General features: G+C 37.3%; 1 protein-coding gene across 11 annotated transcripts in view; it reads left to right on the forward strand.

Moving 5' to 3' along the window:
- mbtd1 (mbt domain containing 1) overlaps window positions 1-14,874 on the forward strand; it is a 76,168-nt gene that overhangs the window by 38,003 nt on the left and 23,291 nt on the right. For 10 of the 11 annotated variants that reach the window (XM_062970546.1, XM_008104553.3, XM_062970547.1 and 7 more), the window contains exons 6-13: window positions 5,132-5,249; window positions 6,325-6,459; window positions 6,735-6,823; window positions 8,554-8,788; window positions 9,068-9,123; window positions 9,532-9,636; window positions 10,950-11,097; window positions 11,636-11,718. In XM_062970546.1, the coding sequence (XP_062826616.1) occupies window positions 5,132-5,249; window positions 6,325-6,459; window positions 6,735-6,823; window positions 8,554-8,788; window positions 9,068-9,123; window positions 9,532-9,636; window positions 10,950-11,097; window positions 11,636-11,718 (969 nt within the window). Of the gene's footprint in view, window positions 1-2,249; window positions 2,387-3,019; window positions 3,145-5,131; window positions 5,250-6,324; window positions 6,460-6,734; window positions 6,824-8,553; window positions 8,789-9,067; window positions 9,124-9,531; window positions 9,637-10,949; window positions 11,098-11,635; window positions 11,719-14,874 lie in introns of all 11 variants that reach the window. The other variant, XM_016991384.2, reaches the window with a different exon arrangement.

Raw genomic sequence — 14,874 nt, forward strand, 5'->3', positions numbered from 1 at the left:
AACAAGAAAATAACAATTCTAGTCTCCTTCTGGGGAAAAGGGCTTGATTTTGATAAGTCAAAGTATGGAAACTGAGCCATAGCACTGCATTATTATTTTAAATTTTAAACATTTATAATCCACGTTTCAATCAATACAGAGTCAATGGGTGCCCAATGTGTTTCTCCAACTAGAAAAAACATGGGTCACCTGTGGGGATGGTAGCACAAGTATGTATAAATGGTTTTTGGCTTTTCTATGCGTACATAGGAGCGGTTGCTTCTTTCCCTATGTTGGTTGCTGAGTAAGGGGTTTATAGGACTTTTTACCAGAATTTTGTTGACTAATTTGAAAACAATTTTGAAACATGGCCAGATGTATAGAGGACGAATCCTAAAAGCAAATGTCATGCATGAAGAGGGAGAAAATCAGCATCCATGTTTGATTGTTAATGCATCCATCTTATATTTTTGGAATGGCATGAATTTTCCTATTTTAAAAAAATTAGGGTAGCATCGGCAAATTAAATGTGTTTCAAAAAGTTATTATGCTTGCCAAGTCACTGCTTTTTGATGATGAGGACAATGTTCTGTTCTCTGTACTTTAGATAGCTATTCATAACACCACAGTCAAAATATACTTGATATTTTGGGGTTATCTAGTAAGGTTTGATGATTCTCAAGTAATACAAGCAAACTTTTTAAGATGCTAATTTTAAGGTATTCCTTAAAATTATTCCTCTATCGGAATCATATGCCACACAGTGCAGGCAGCACTAAGCCATTTTCAAGCCACTGTTCTGTTCCACTTTCTAGTGTGCAATCTGTTATTGATTACTCAGCTGACCTTACCAGTCAACTAAACCGGGTTTTAAACTTTGTTTCCATGCTTGAGGCAGTCTGTCCATTATGTTCAAAAAGCCATCTCAGAACAACCTTTCAGTGTTTCTCCCAAGTGTTCAAGAGAAATCTTTACTCCTGTTACTTAAGCCCACTACATTTAGTCCTGCATTTTGTAGCAGTTGAACATGCCCGCTTTTAAATTAATCAATACTGAAGGCTATGTCTAGCAGTGGTAGGTTGTACTTGATGTTGCCTAGACAACTAGCTCCACTGCTTTAAAGCCCCTATATATAATGATGTTGATTTTAGAAATTACAGACTTTCCATGTTGGATAATGGGCGCATTCTAAGTGTGCTTTCTTGCAAATACAGTAGAGTCTCACTTATCCAACATAAACGGGCCGGCAGAATGTTGGATAAGCGAATATGTTGGATAATAAGGAGGGATTAAGGAAAAGCCTATTACACATCAAATTAGGTTATGATTTTACAAATTTAGCACCAAAACATCATGTTATACAACAAATTTGACAGAAGAAGTAGTTCAATATGCAGTAATGCTATGTAGTAATTACTGTATTTATGAATTTAGCACCAAAATATCACAATGCATCGAAAACATTGACTACAAATATGCGTTGGATAATCCAGAACGTTGGATAAGCGAGTGTTGGATAAGTGAGACTCTATTGTAGTGCTCAGATTCCATACAGGAGTGTAGATAGATCCATTTGATTCCTTTGTATTGTCATCTTAAAAGTGGTAGTTTTAAGGACTCGGTCCTGTGGAAATTATAACATTCCTCATATCTATATCGTGCATTTTTCCAAGTTAAACTTCATTGTAAAATTTCGTGCTTTCTGTTATTAGAGTTCATCAGAAACTCTTCTAAAGCTTTTCACCTGAAGTTATGTCATTGACCCTTATAGCAATAGAGATAATGTCCTGCAGATAGTATTATTTTGTTAGGTTTTTCAAGAGAGTGGAATGTTGTCTGCACAGTGAGGTTTTTGTTGAATGGGAAACTTTATTTTCTCCCTGCTGACCTAACCATTCATTAACCAAGTGTTAAGTCATTTTGTTCAATACTTTGAACTACACCATAAATGTAGTTATGTACTCTGAACTACACTATAAGTCAGATGATGGTATTGTTCCGTTATTCGGGTGGAGGCCAAAAGGGGGCCGGGGGGGGGGGGGGTAGAGAGGGAATGATAATTCATGTAACAAGGATGAAGGCAGGGTTGAAGAAAGAAAACCATTTCCTTCTGTTTTCTTGTTTTTCCCACCACCAATGTTCTTGTAGTGGAAACAACCCTTGTTTGTGAAATGGGAAGTGGGGAGGGGGAATCACTAGTGAAAATGGGGGAAATTGTTTTAATCATTCAATTCCCTCCCTCATAAAATGCACTATCCTTCTCTCTCTAGCACTTCCTTGTGGCCTCTGTCCAAATAATGGAACAGTGCCCAGATAATTAATGCTGATAAACCTTTATGTGCTGAATTAGGAGTGGACACCATTCAACTTAGTGGAACTTGTTTCTGATTAAATTTTTCCAGTTCAGGTAATTTTTATAAATTGCATGCATTAAGAGAGATTCTACCCTTTTGCACTAGGTGGCCCTGATCAATTGACATTTTTTACATATTGCTGGACCTCCCTGCCCTATTTTTTTAATAGTAATGTTGCTTTTTGTTCTTCGAAGTATATACATTCTAATCGTTTGATTGGTTTTTTGGGGTTTTATTTCGAGCTAAACCTGCTTGCCTTTGGAAATAGCTCTTGAAATTTCTCTAAACTGAAAAATACTGTTCATTTATTGAATTATGGATGGGGAGGGGGAAATTATTGAAGAAGGAAATCCCTTGTGTATATGTGTGCCCTCATGTAGAAGACTTTACTCTAGATTGTGGTCATTATACATGCAAAGGATAATAAGTATTGATTGTACTTTAGCCCTCTGAGACAGAATTCTGCATCAGTGTTCTACTTGCAGAATATTTTTGAGGTGAGCCATCCTAGGTATGTTCAAAGATTTTCTGCCAGATTTTAGTGCTTCTAGTAAAGCTAGGAGTAACACTTAAGTGACCCTTGGCAAGCAACAATAAGATTAGCCTTTTTGGGGGGTTGGGAAGCCCACTTACATGCATCTGGAACTCGCCCATCAAGACCTTCCTGATTGCAACTTACCTTGCAGGGAAGGCAGCTGTCACCCAAAGATAATTCCTCCAGAGTGTGCGCTGGATCAAAGTGGTGGCCAGGCAGACCTTCCTTTTATTGGGAAGTAGCCCGAGGTGGATGTCTTCATCATGAGTCTGAAAGGTAAACTTGTTCTTATCTGTACGCTTATGGTTCTGCTAGTAAACATAATATGCGAGAGAAGACAGCATACTGCATATACTGTATGCCATCATTAGATGCCCACAAGATCCATACCCATTATGGCTTTCTTCTTCAGAAGTTAGAGCCATATGGATTGGTGTAGGAGGAACTGGCTGAACCGCTATCTTCACAGACAAGGACAAGTTTAACTTTCTGCTATACCCCTATACCAATCCACATCCTTCAAACCTGGTACATCAACTCTGGTGCCATTTGAACAGAAAAGGGGAAAATACTAATTCATGAATCTGGAATATAAATATATATTTAATGATCAATCACAAATTGATTCTTTGACTCTGCTTTCTGTCTTCCTCTGCTCAATACTATCTTTTAACTCAGATAAAAAGCATGATGGTACTAGTCTGTTTCTTATGTTTTAAAGGATATGTATGGACTTCTCACTAGCAGTTGATTTTCTCATGCATGCAATGTGTATAGTGAAAGATATAGATACAATGAAGGCACCTAAAATGTGCACTGAAAGCTAAGAGTGGAAGAATGTAGGGATTGCAAAAGTTGCATGAGAGTGTTGTATAGCAAAGTGTTGGGGTTTTTTTTAAATACAGAAAAGTATTTAGTTGATACTTATGTAAAACTGATTGTCTCAAAGATCTTGTCAAAATCAAGAAAAATCATAAGAGGGCCATGTGGCATGCAGTGGGACACAATCGTATAAAACTGAGAGGATGTCAGAATATTAGAAACTGTCTTAGCTATATCGTGGATATTTCAGTGGTAGCTTTCCTTTTCCTTGGCTTGGCACTACAACATTAAACCAAAAATGAGGGAAGCATTTTGAAAAGCAGTGTTTCCTAGCAGGAAAGGAAGGAACATCCTTTGGATAGTTTGTTCTTCTCATTTGTTGCTAGAAATGAGTGTGCCACCGTTCAGACTGGTCTTTCTTTTCCAGCTCATTCCTAAAGGCTAAGAAGATGTGGATATTTTCTTAGCAATATGTATAGCCCTTGTTGTCTAATCCTGAAGACTTTTACTTGGAAATAAGTCGCACAAAATTCAGTGGACTAGTCCAATGCTAATTATTCTGAAAAATTGTCCATTCCAAAAAAATATATTTAGGATTTCAATGTTTAAATTTATTTGTGTGTATCTATTTCAGGAACATTACTCTCATGTAAACTACTTAGCTTGCTGAAAAAAATTAGAGTTCTCTGGAATCACTTGCTACCACATTTCTGTTGGCTAAAAGCAGTCCACTTTACTATTTCTAGTTTCTCAAGCTTGTATATTCATGACATTTAAAGTTGGCCTGTTGTATTTTTCCCATCATACACATTACTTTTACAGTTATTGTAGTGTGGGTTGATGTATGTGTATTTATATGTATATGCCTTCAAGTACTATCACAGTATAAAATATTACTGAGTACATCTTGAATGTAGCGACGTCAATTAATGAATAGTAACAAGTTTGGGTTTCCTGTTTGGTCTTACATCTGTTTCCCATATTGTGCCAGTCAAAATTAATATTCATTTTTAATAAATAAATAGCTAAATCATATGCTAAGGTTTTTTAAAATGAACTGTCATACAATGGTTATTGCTAGCAAAGAGAAACTACATCAACCTTCTTTTTCATATCTAACTTTTGAAATGGAATTATTACAAACCTTCAGTGCAAGAAAAGACTTTGAAGACAGCGGTTGAGGGTTTTGTTTTGTTTGTTTTAATATGAGAATTGTGATAATAAAATGAACTTCACAGATTAAGGCAGGGGAGGGATAGGGATTCAGTGTCACCCACCAAGGTAAGCTATGAATTGCCAATTAGATGAACGGTAACTCAATGGCTCAGCACCAGATGTGTTTGTGTTGCTGTTTGAAGAGGCAGTACATTTGCATTTTTGCAGTGTTATTTATTAAATTTGTCATGTGAATCTTTTTTTTCTTCTCCATCTTGAATTTCAGGCACCTATGGGGACTTGCTGGGGCGACATCTCAGAAGGTGTACGAATAGAAGTCCCTAACACAGACTGCAACTTACCTACCAAAGTCTTCTGGATTGCGGGGATTGTGAAATTAGCAGGTTACATATTTTGTATAACAGAACATATTTTAAAATATAACTGTCTAAAAGATCTTGTGGGTATTGAGCAGATCTTTTTCTTAAAACCAAATGCAAAGCTGTAGAGATATCCTTCCTCTGAAATATAGCCTGTGGCACGCACACAGAGAAGTTCTCTCATCTGACCATTTGGGTACTGTTTTGCAGTAGTAATCACTCTATAACTCTCAAGATATTGTTCGTCATATATCTCTGCCTTCCTTGCTGTTGGCTATTTTGGCTAAGACTCTTGGGACTTTCCATTCAACAATATTTTGAATGATACACTTTGCCAGCCGTTGCTGTAATATGACAAATTTTGATAAAGTCAATATAACTTATGTCAGCAGACATATTTGGAACCCTGGCAATGAATGAGGTTAATAGAGGCTTTAAAAGTCAGTCATAGTAGCATCTGGCATATTAAAAGGTTCAAAGATCATTATTTGGAGGCTTTGCCATTATTCTGGGATTGATAAGAAATAATTGCATTGGTTGCTCTTAAAAACTTTGTTATCGTTGACACAATGTGTGCAACCTTTAGAGTTGCAAGACTCTCTTTGGGTTTTGATGAAATATGTTTGTTGGCATGCTAGTGATTCTTGGCTTTGTCTTTTCCTACGATATATGTGTATAGTCGTCTTAAGATAGCCATTAAGGGACTACATTAGGTTGGATAAATGTGTTGAGTTGTATCTGCAAATTGTTTCCTCAGACACATTAAATTGCCTTCTGAAACAAAGCACCAAAGATTTTAGAAAAAAATGTCTTCTGCACTTTTTAAAATGTATACAGTATTGAATTTTGTCACTAAAAGACTTGCTGGCTTACCAGCATTCAGTAATCTATGCTCCCCTCTTCTGCCTTATTGGCCTTAAAAAGAAGGGTCTTGCTTCCTTTCATCCCATAACTGTTCTAAGCAGTCAGTTCAAGAGTATTTCTTTCCAGTGTCAGTTTCCATTTCTAGAAACCTTTATAAACAAGGGATTGGGTTGTTATATTTCCATTCCACTATTAACAACAATGTGTATCAGCATGCAAGTTTGCTTTCTTTCAGGTTACAATGCTTTATTAAGATATGAAGGCTTTGAAAGTGACTCAAACCTTGACTTCTGGTGTAATGTCTGTGATGCTGATATCCATCCAGTTGGCTGGTGTGCAACCAGTGGGAAACCTCTAGTGCCACCTCGATGTATGTAAATCCAGCAGTACTAGGTTGACATTCAATTACTGATGTCTTGTTTATTGTATTAATATGATGTTCTTTATATTAATGTAAATATGTTGATTTAACTGTTAGAAAAACTAAGTATATATTATATGTCTTAAGATGTTTGATTCCCAGTCATGGTGTTCTCAGAAATATTAATGCGTTGGACACTAAATAATACATTTGGGTTACTGAAATCTAATGCAAATAACAACAAGAAAAACCCTAATAATATCTTTTTCCTGAATCATTGACAGCTATTCAACACAAATATACAAACTGGAAAGCTTTCCTGGTGAAACGACTAACTGGTGCCAAAACTCTTCCTCCTGACTTTTCTCAGAAGGTAAGGCTAATAAGGCTAGTTCTGAAAAGACTATCACTGAGGCCAATCAAAAACCTTCCACCAAGCACCTTAATCCGGAGTATTTAGACACCAATGAGAATTTCACTGTGTTGTAGTTTTTGAAAATATACTGACTCCAATGGTTTTGAAGTGCAAAATCTAGAGTACTAGAAAATGCCCAGATGTTTAGAACTGAGGGAACACATTCTGACATAAGGTGAAACATTTGTTTTGACTAGCTGTCTGCCCCCACTTTTTAAAAAGGTAACTTAATACAAATGTATTCAGTTTTTAAGATATTTTATTCTAGCTATTTTTTTCATTAAAGAAATGAAAGTCTACATGGGAAGTGTCTGAATCTTGAGATATATGAGTATTTATAGCTATTCATATGACCATGTTGCAAAATGAATTCCTAGTTGGTGTCATTCCGTGTGAGTTCTGCAATAAAAACTATTCTGGGAGAGTAAAATTTACCTTGCTGAGGATTCGTTTTGCTTATGAAAGATGTCATTGCCTCATTTTGAAAGACTTCCTCCAAATCCCCTAATGTATGGGGAGGGGTTGGCTTGACATGTTGTGGATATCTCTTACTTACTTCCCCAAGCGCATAGCTTCCACCTAAATCTGGATTCTGGTCTAAAAATCTATCCAAAGATTTATTAATTTTAACTAAAGATGGCAATAGCATAAGAGAAACAAGAGTTAGAACAATAACCCACACTTCTATCACATTATAGATTTCAGATTTTGAAAAGGGACAATATAGAAGTTTATCTAATCTGAAGGGATAGAGTATAATATTATATAAAATACTATAAAACTCTTATTGCTTTTTGTTGACATTCTAATGTCAGAAGTGATTGAACCTGATATTGCTGGCTGACTGCAAATCTGGGAGGTGGAATATAAATAGGGAATGCAAATAAAGATTATACTGGAGAATGAATTAAAAGACAAAACTGGTTTATATCTGTTTCCCTCTCCATATCTTCTAATGGGCTTTCCTCTTAAAACTAAAGGAATATTACTGTGGAAGAAAATACTTCTGATACCACTGAACAAGATTTAACTTTGAACAGTGTTTTTATATGAAGACAACTTGTCCTTTTAATCCCTAAAGAGCAACTATCTTAAATTGTAAATTTTAATCTGGATTTTATAAGTGGATTTTAACCTGTATTTTAATTATGTATCTTGTTGTATGTCTTTATGTAGTACTTACTCTCTTGTTTTAATGATGTTGTATTCCACCTTGAGTCACAGGGAGAAGCAATTAATACTATTATTGTTGTTGTTGTTGTTGTTGAATGAAGTAGCCTAGTGATCCTTTGTAGGGACCTACAGCTTGACTAAAGATGCGTGTGATATGGGTACCTTCTCAGAACCAGTGAGACTATTTCTGCTTCTTATCCTCATCATTCTACATTCAGAGAAGGAAGGAGGTTTGGAGTATTAGCCCTTCTAATTTTAGTACATAGAGCAAGGCAGGCATGATCAGAGAATATATCAATATGCTAAAGCAAACAAAATGTAACATTTAAAGGATTAATACCATCACTTTTATTTTTATTTCATTTTTATTGCTCTCTTTATGATCTCTGAAAGCATGTTTGTTATACGAATATCCTTGTGGGCAGTCACAAATTCCTCTAGCTAATACTGTTTGAAAATAATGTGGAAAGTTGCCCCTGCAGATATACTAATGCTACACAAATACTTGTTTTCAGGTGTCAGAAAGCATGCAGTATCCCTTCAAGCCTTCTATGAGAGTCGAGGTTGTTGATAAAACCCATCTCTGTCGAACACGGGTAGCAATTGTAGACAATGTAATTGGAGGCAGATTAAGATTAGTATATGAAGACAGTGAAGACAAAACAGATGATTTCTGGTGCCATATGTACAGCCCACTTATCCACCCTATTGGTTGGTCTCGAAGTATAGGACATCGGTTCAAAAGATCAGGTAAGGTCATCTGACTAGAGAGGTGCTTTAGTAAATAGCTTTCTGTTCATTTTTTAAGATAAAAAAAACTTAAAGGTAGATAATGAACAATATGCTTACTTTTCAAAAACACATTAACACTACAATTATATTCTCAAAATGTGAGAGTGCAATTACCGTAATTCTGTTTGATTTTAAATAGCTTCATTGTTAGTATCAGGTTACTATTTCAAATGGGTTGTATATATTTAGGCTAGTTCAGCAAGGAATCTTAATAGTTTTACTCTCGCTGCTTCACAGATATTATAAAGAAACAGGAATCCCACTTGGATGCACCTCCACATTTATTTATCAAGGTATGATATTTTAGAAGGAAGTATGTATCAGTATTGAAATGTGTATTAGAATTGCACTCCTTTATTTATTTCGTGTCAAAAAGCATTGCATAACAAAATACATTTTAGAATGATGGGGGGGGGGGAAGAAAATCACAAGCACCTAAATAGTTTTAGACCAAAAGCAGGCAACAGCAACTGCATTGTCCGTAGCTTTAAGCAACTCCTCCTCTGTACATGAGGCACTCCTTCAGTATGGAGAGAAATGAAATTATTCCATGTGATGTTTACTAATATTGATTGTTACTGGGTGACCTGTTTGCAAATCCTGTAAAAGAGATTGAGTGTTGCTGCATGCCATATTTAATTTATACCTTTGTATTGATTACATTTGTTGCTTCAGATGAATGTTCAGTGTGATTTCTTTAGGTAAAAGAAACTGAATCAAGTGGAGAATGGTTCAAGGAGGGAATGAAATTGGAAGCCATAGATCCATTAAACCTTTCTGCAATATGTGTGGCCACAATTAGAAAGGTAAAGGTATTAACATACATTTTTATAGACTCACAGAAGCAAATCAGCCAGCCTAACATATTTTAATATATAAAATGTACAGCCTACTGCCTAATATCAAACTAGTTTGTTTTTCAAAGTGTTCGCGAATAACACTATATGACTAATTGCATGCCATATTTACTACTCAGACCAAGGGGATGGACTACAAATTTGACTACGCATCCTTAGAAAGCCTGAGTGCATCTAATGGATGAAGACGGCATAGAGTATTCACAATTTCCTACTACATCTGATTTTGAGATGCAGTTCCTATTTGAAGCCTGAAATTTTATTAAGCCTCTTTCTATGCAAATACTAACTTAGGCCCTATCTACAGTGACAATTTAATACAATTTCAAACTGGTATTGAAGAAAGTGATTTTACTGTGCAGATTATTACAGAAGAAATTCTGGAATTAGTTTGAAGCCCGGATGGTGATTACACAGATTACAGAGCACTGATAGTGCATTAAGGGCTTTCTTTCACATGCTTTTGTGGCCATCCATTGTCTAGCCACTGCAGTTTGAAGCTAGCTTCAGACTGCATTGAATGGTCAGTGCAGATGGAGCTCCAGTGAACTTCAGTAGGGTTGTTCCTTGATAATTGCCAGTGCATTGTAATTCAGTTCATTAACCTTGGTTTGGGATTGGGACAGAAACTTGCGCTGTTCCTTGACTTTCTGCCAGTCTTTACTACGGGTAAAATTTATAATCTAAATCCAGTTCCTGGTCTCAGGCTTCCCATTCGACAGTCCTACTCTCAATGGAACTAACTGCTGAATTTTGTCAGTATTATATTTAAACTCAGCTAATACTGGCTAAGGTCCACTTATAATGAAGTACTACAAATCTCTTTTTTAATCCTCTCATTTTATGGTGAAATGTAGTCAACATTAGTTGTGCTTAAAACTAAGAAAGGAGGACACGAAGTATGCAGTCCCATAGCCTTCTTCCCTCTTAATTGTTTAAAGGGATCCGGAGTATTGTACCAGTTAAAACTGGCAAAATTACATTGTTTCATAATCTGCAAATGGTCAATACCTTCTTTGTTGTATGGTTTTTCATTTTTATTTCATTTTCATGGACCAACAGGACTACTTTTGGTTTCATGTGTCATTTCATAAATGTTTTGGGCAGTTTTCTTGCCTGCCTATGAATGTCTGCTGCCCTATAAAAATTACATATTTACATGTACATTCCTGTTGAAATTTAGCTAATTACTTTTCAGTTTCTGATGTTTTCTATCTTGCATCAATTTGTATTTAACTTAAATTTTGTTGCTTTTTATTTAGGTGTTATCCGATGGCTATCTCATGATTGGAATTGATGGTTCTGAGGCAGCAGATGGATCTGACTGGTTTTGCTTCCATGCCTCCTCCCCTTCTATATTCCCTGTTGGTTTCTGTGAAATTAACATGATAGAATTAACTCCACCCCGAGGTACTTCGGTTTGGCAAGCATCATGGAAAGAAATATTTCAGTATTTTTTTCTTAACATTGCTTGTAACTATCATATCCTTACTTCTGTATCTTTTTCATAATTTAATTTGAAATTGTTCCAGAAATAATGGTATTACATTATCGCTTGCTTGAGTGGATGTTTGTCTGGCTGGATTTGCCTTTCTCTGTCTTGTTTCCTTCAGGAACTTTTAGTGCCGAGTAAAGGGGGTGGATTAATCACCATATGGCTTGCAGTAAGGCTGTGAAGTGCCTTAGTGTCTTCACTGTTCTCTTCGTTATATAAGATCTCAACTCAGATGTCTGTCTTTCTGTACAGTAGCCTAAGTTAGCTTAGTAACATAGATTTTGTTATAAACATAGTAAGAAATATTTTTAAATTCATCATTTATTTGCGGAAATATGCAACTCACCTACATTGCAGTAGTTAGAATATGTACGTGTTTATATATTCATATTGATGGATTAGGACAATGATTTTGAAATGTCATCAGTTTCATTGAAAACAATTATATTGCAGGTTATGCAAAACTACCTTTCAAATGGTTTGACTACCTCAGGGAAACGGGTTCAGTAGCAGCTCCTGTGAAGCTCTTTAACAAGGTAAGCAGGCATAATAGATTGTAATGATTTGTGAGCATGTGCTTTGTATTCATAATTATTTTGTTGACTCCAAAGGTCTAGAAAATGCTTTCTCTTATGGACTGTATATTGATTAATATCAGAAAAGCTCATAATAGTGGCAATTATTTTCAATAAATTTGGTTTGCAGCTTTAAGATTCTGTATTGTCATTAGTGATTGAGAAAAGATTGATGGATATCTGAGTCGTGCTCAGATCTTGCAGACACATGTTTTCAGACTTATTTTGCATGCTGCTGCTCAATCACAATCACATAGTCGTTTCCGACTCTTTGTGACCTCATGGACCAGTCCACGCTAGAGCTCCCTGTCGGCCGTCACCGCCCCCAGTTCCTTCAAGGTCAACCCAGTCACTTCAAGGATACCGTCCATCCATCATGCCCTTGGTCAGCCTCTCTTCCTTTTTCCTTCCATTTTCCCCAGCATCATGATCTTTTCCAAGCTTTCCTGTCTTCTCATGATGTGGCCAAAATACTTCAGCTTTGCCTCTAATATCCTTCCCTCCAGTGAGCAGCCGGGCATTATTTCCTGGTTGGAATCTTCTTGCGGTCCAAGGCACTCTCGGGATTTTTCTCCAGCACCAAAGTTCAAAAGCATTTATCTTCCTTCGCTCAGCCTTCCTTATGGTCCAGCTCTCGCATCCATAGGTTACTATGGGGAATACCATTGCTTTCACTATGCGGACCTTCGTTGCCAGTTTGATGTCTCTGCTCTTCACTATTTTGTCAAGGTTGGCCATTGCTCTCCTCCCAAGAAGTAAATATCTTCTGATTTCCTGGCTGCAGTCTGCATCTGCAGTGATCTTCGCACCTAGTAATATAAAGTCTGTCACTGCCTACACGTTTTCGCCTTCTGTTTGCCAGTTATCAGTAGGTGTAGCTACCATGATCTTGGTTTTCTTGATGTTTAACTGCAACCCAGCTTTTGCACTTTCTTCTTTCACCCTGGTGATAAGGCTTCTCAGCTCTTCCTCACTTTCGGCCATCAGAGTGGTATCATCTGCATACCTAAGGTTCTTATTGTTTCTTCCAGCAATTTTAACTCCAGCCTTGGATTCGTCAAGCCCTGCATGCTGCATGATGTGTTCTACGTACAAGTTGAATAGGTAGGGTGAAAGTATGCAGCCCTGCTGTACTCCTTTCCCAATCTTGAACCAGTCTGTTGTTCCGTGATCTGTTCTTATTGTATCTACTTGGTCTTTATGCAGATTTCTCAGGAGACAGAAAAGGTGACTTGGTATTCCCATGCCACCAAGAACATGCCACAGTTTATTATGATCCACACAGTCGAAGGCTTTAGAATAGTCAATAAAGCAGATATTGGCAATTTGGTCTCTCGTTCCTCTGCCTTTTCTGAACCCAGCTTGTACATCTGGCAACTCTCGCTCCATGTATTGCTGGAGTCTTCCTTGCAGGATCTTGAGCATTACCTTACTGGCATGGGAAATAAGTGCCACTGTACGGAAGTTTGAGCATTCTTTAGCGTTTCCCTTTTTGGATATGGGGATATAAATTGATTTTTTCCAATCTGATGGCCAGTCTTGTGTTTTCCATGTTTGCTGGCATATGGCATGCATCACCTTGACAGCATCACCTTCCAAGATTTTAAACAACTCAGCTGGGATCCCATCATCTCCTGCTGCCTTGTTATTGGCAATGCTTCTTAAGGCCCATTCAACCTCACTCCTCAGGATGTCTGGTTCTAATTCACTCACCACACCGTCAAAGCTATCATCTATATTATTATCCTTCCTATACAGATCTTCTGTATATTCTCACCACCTTTTCTTGATCTCTTCAGCTTCTGTTAGGTCCCTGCCATCTTTGTTTTTGATCATGCCCATTTTTGCCTGAAATTTGCCCCCGATGTTTCTGATTTTCTGGAAGAGGTTTCTTGTCCTTCCTGTTCTATTGTCTTCTTCCACATCCATGCATTGCTTGTTTAAAAATAGTTCTTTGTCTCTTCTGGCTAACCTCTGGAATTGTGCGTTTAGTTGGGCATATCTCCCCCTATCGCTGTTTCCTTTCGCCTTCCTTCTTTCTTGGGCTACTTCCAGTGTCTCAGCAGACAACCATTTTGCCTTCTTGGTTTTCTTTTTCTTTGGGACATATTTTGTTGCTACCTCCTGAACAATGTTGTGGACTTCTGCCCATAGTTCTTCAGGTACTCTATTTATTAAATCTAGTCCCTGAAATCTATTCTTCACCTCCACTGCATATTCACTGGGAATATTTGTGAGATCATATCTAATTGGTCTGTGTATTTTCCCCATTCTCTTTAGTCTGATTCTAACTTTTGCAATAAAAAGTTCGTGATCTGAACTACAGTCAGCTCCAAGTCTTGTTTTCACCAACTGGCTGGATGTCTGCCACCTTTGGCTGCAAAGGATGTAGTCAATCTGATTTCGGTGTTGACCATCTGGTGAAGTCCATGTATAAAGCCGTCTTTTAGGTTGTTGGAAGAGAGTGTTTGTTATGCACAGTGAGTTTTCCTGGCAAAATTCTATCAGCCTGTGTCCTGCTTCATTTTGTTGTCCCAAACCATGCTTGCCTGTGATCCCGGGTATCATTTGACTGCCCATCTTAGCATTCCAATCTCCTGTAATGAGAATAATGTCTCTTTTTGGTGTATTATCCAGTAGGTGCTGCAGATCCTCATAGAACATATCTAATTCTGCTTCCTCAGCAGCTGTGGTTGGGGCATATATTTAGATCACTGTGATGTTAAACGGCTTGCCTTGAACTCGAATTGAGATCATTCTATCATTTTTGGGTTGTATCCAATCACTGCTTTCACACCATGTCTTCGGTGTTCCTCTTGTCCGCAGTAGTAGATCTGGTGGCCATCTTTTGTGAAGTGGCCCATTCCAGTCTGTTTCAGTTCACTGACTCCCAGAATGTCTATCTTTAATCTTGACATCTCACCAATAACCACATCCAGTTTGCCCTGGCTCATAGATCTTACATTCCAGGTTCCTATAGTGTGTTGATCTTTAGAACATTGGATTTGTCGTTCAACTCCAGCACCGTCGGCCGTTAGCCTTCCTTTCAGCTTTGAGCTAACTGTGTCATCATATCTGGGGCTAGTTGACTAGTTCTCTGCCCCTCCCCAGTAGTTA

This window comes from Anolis carolinensis, chromosome 2 (genome assembly GCF_035594765.1).
Source record: "Anolis carolinensis isolate JA03-04 chromosome 2, rAnoCar3.1.pri, whole genome shotgun sequence".
NCBI lineage: Eukaryota > Metazoa > Chordata > Lepidosauria > Squamata > Dactyloidae > Anolis > Anolis carolinensis.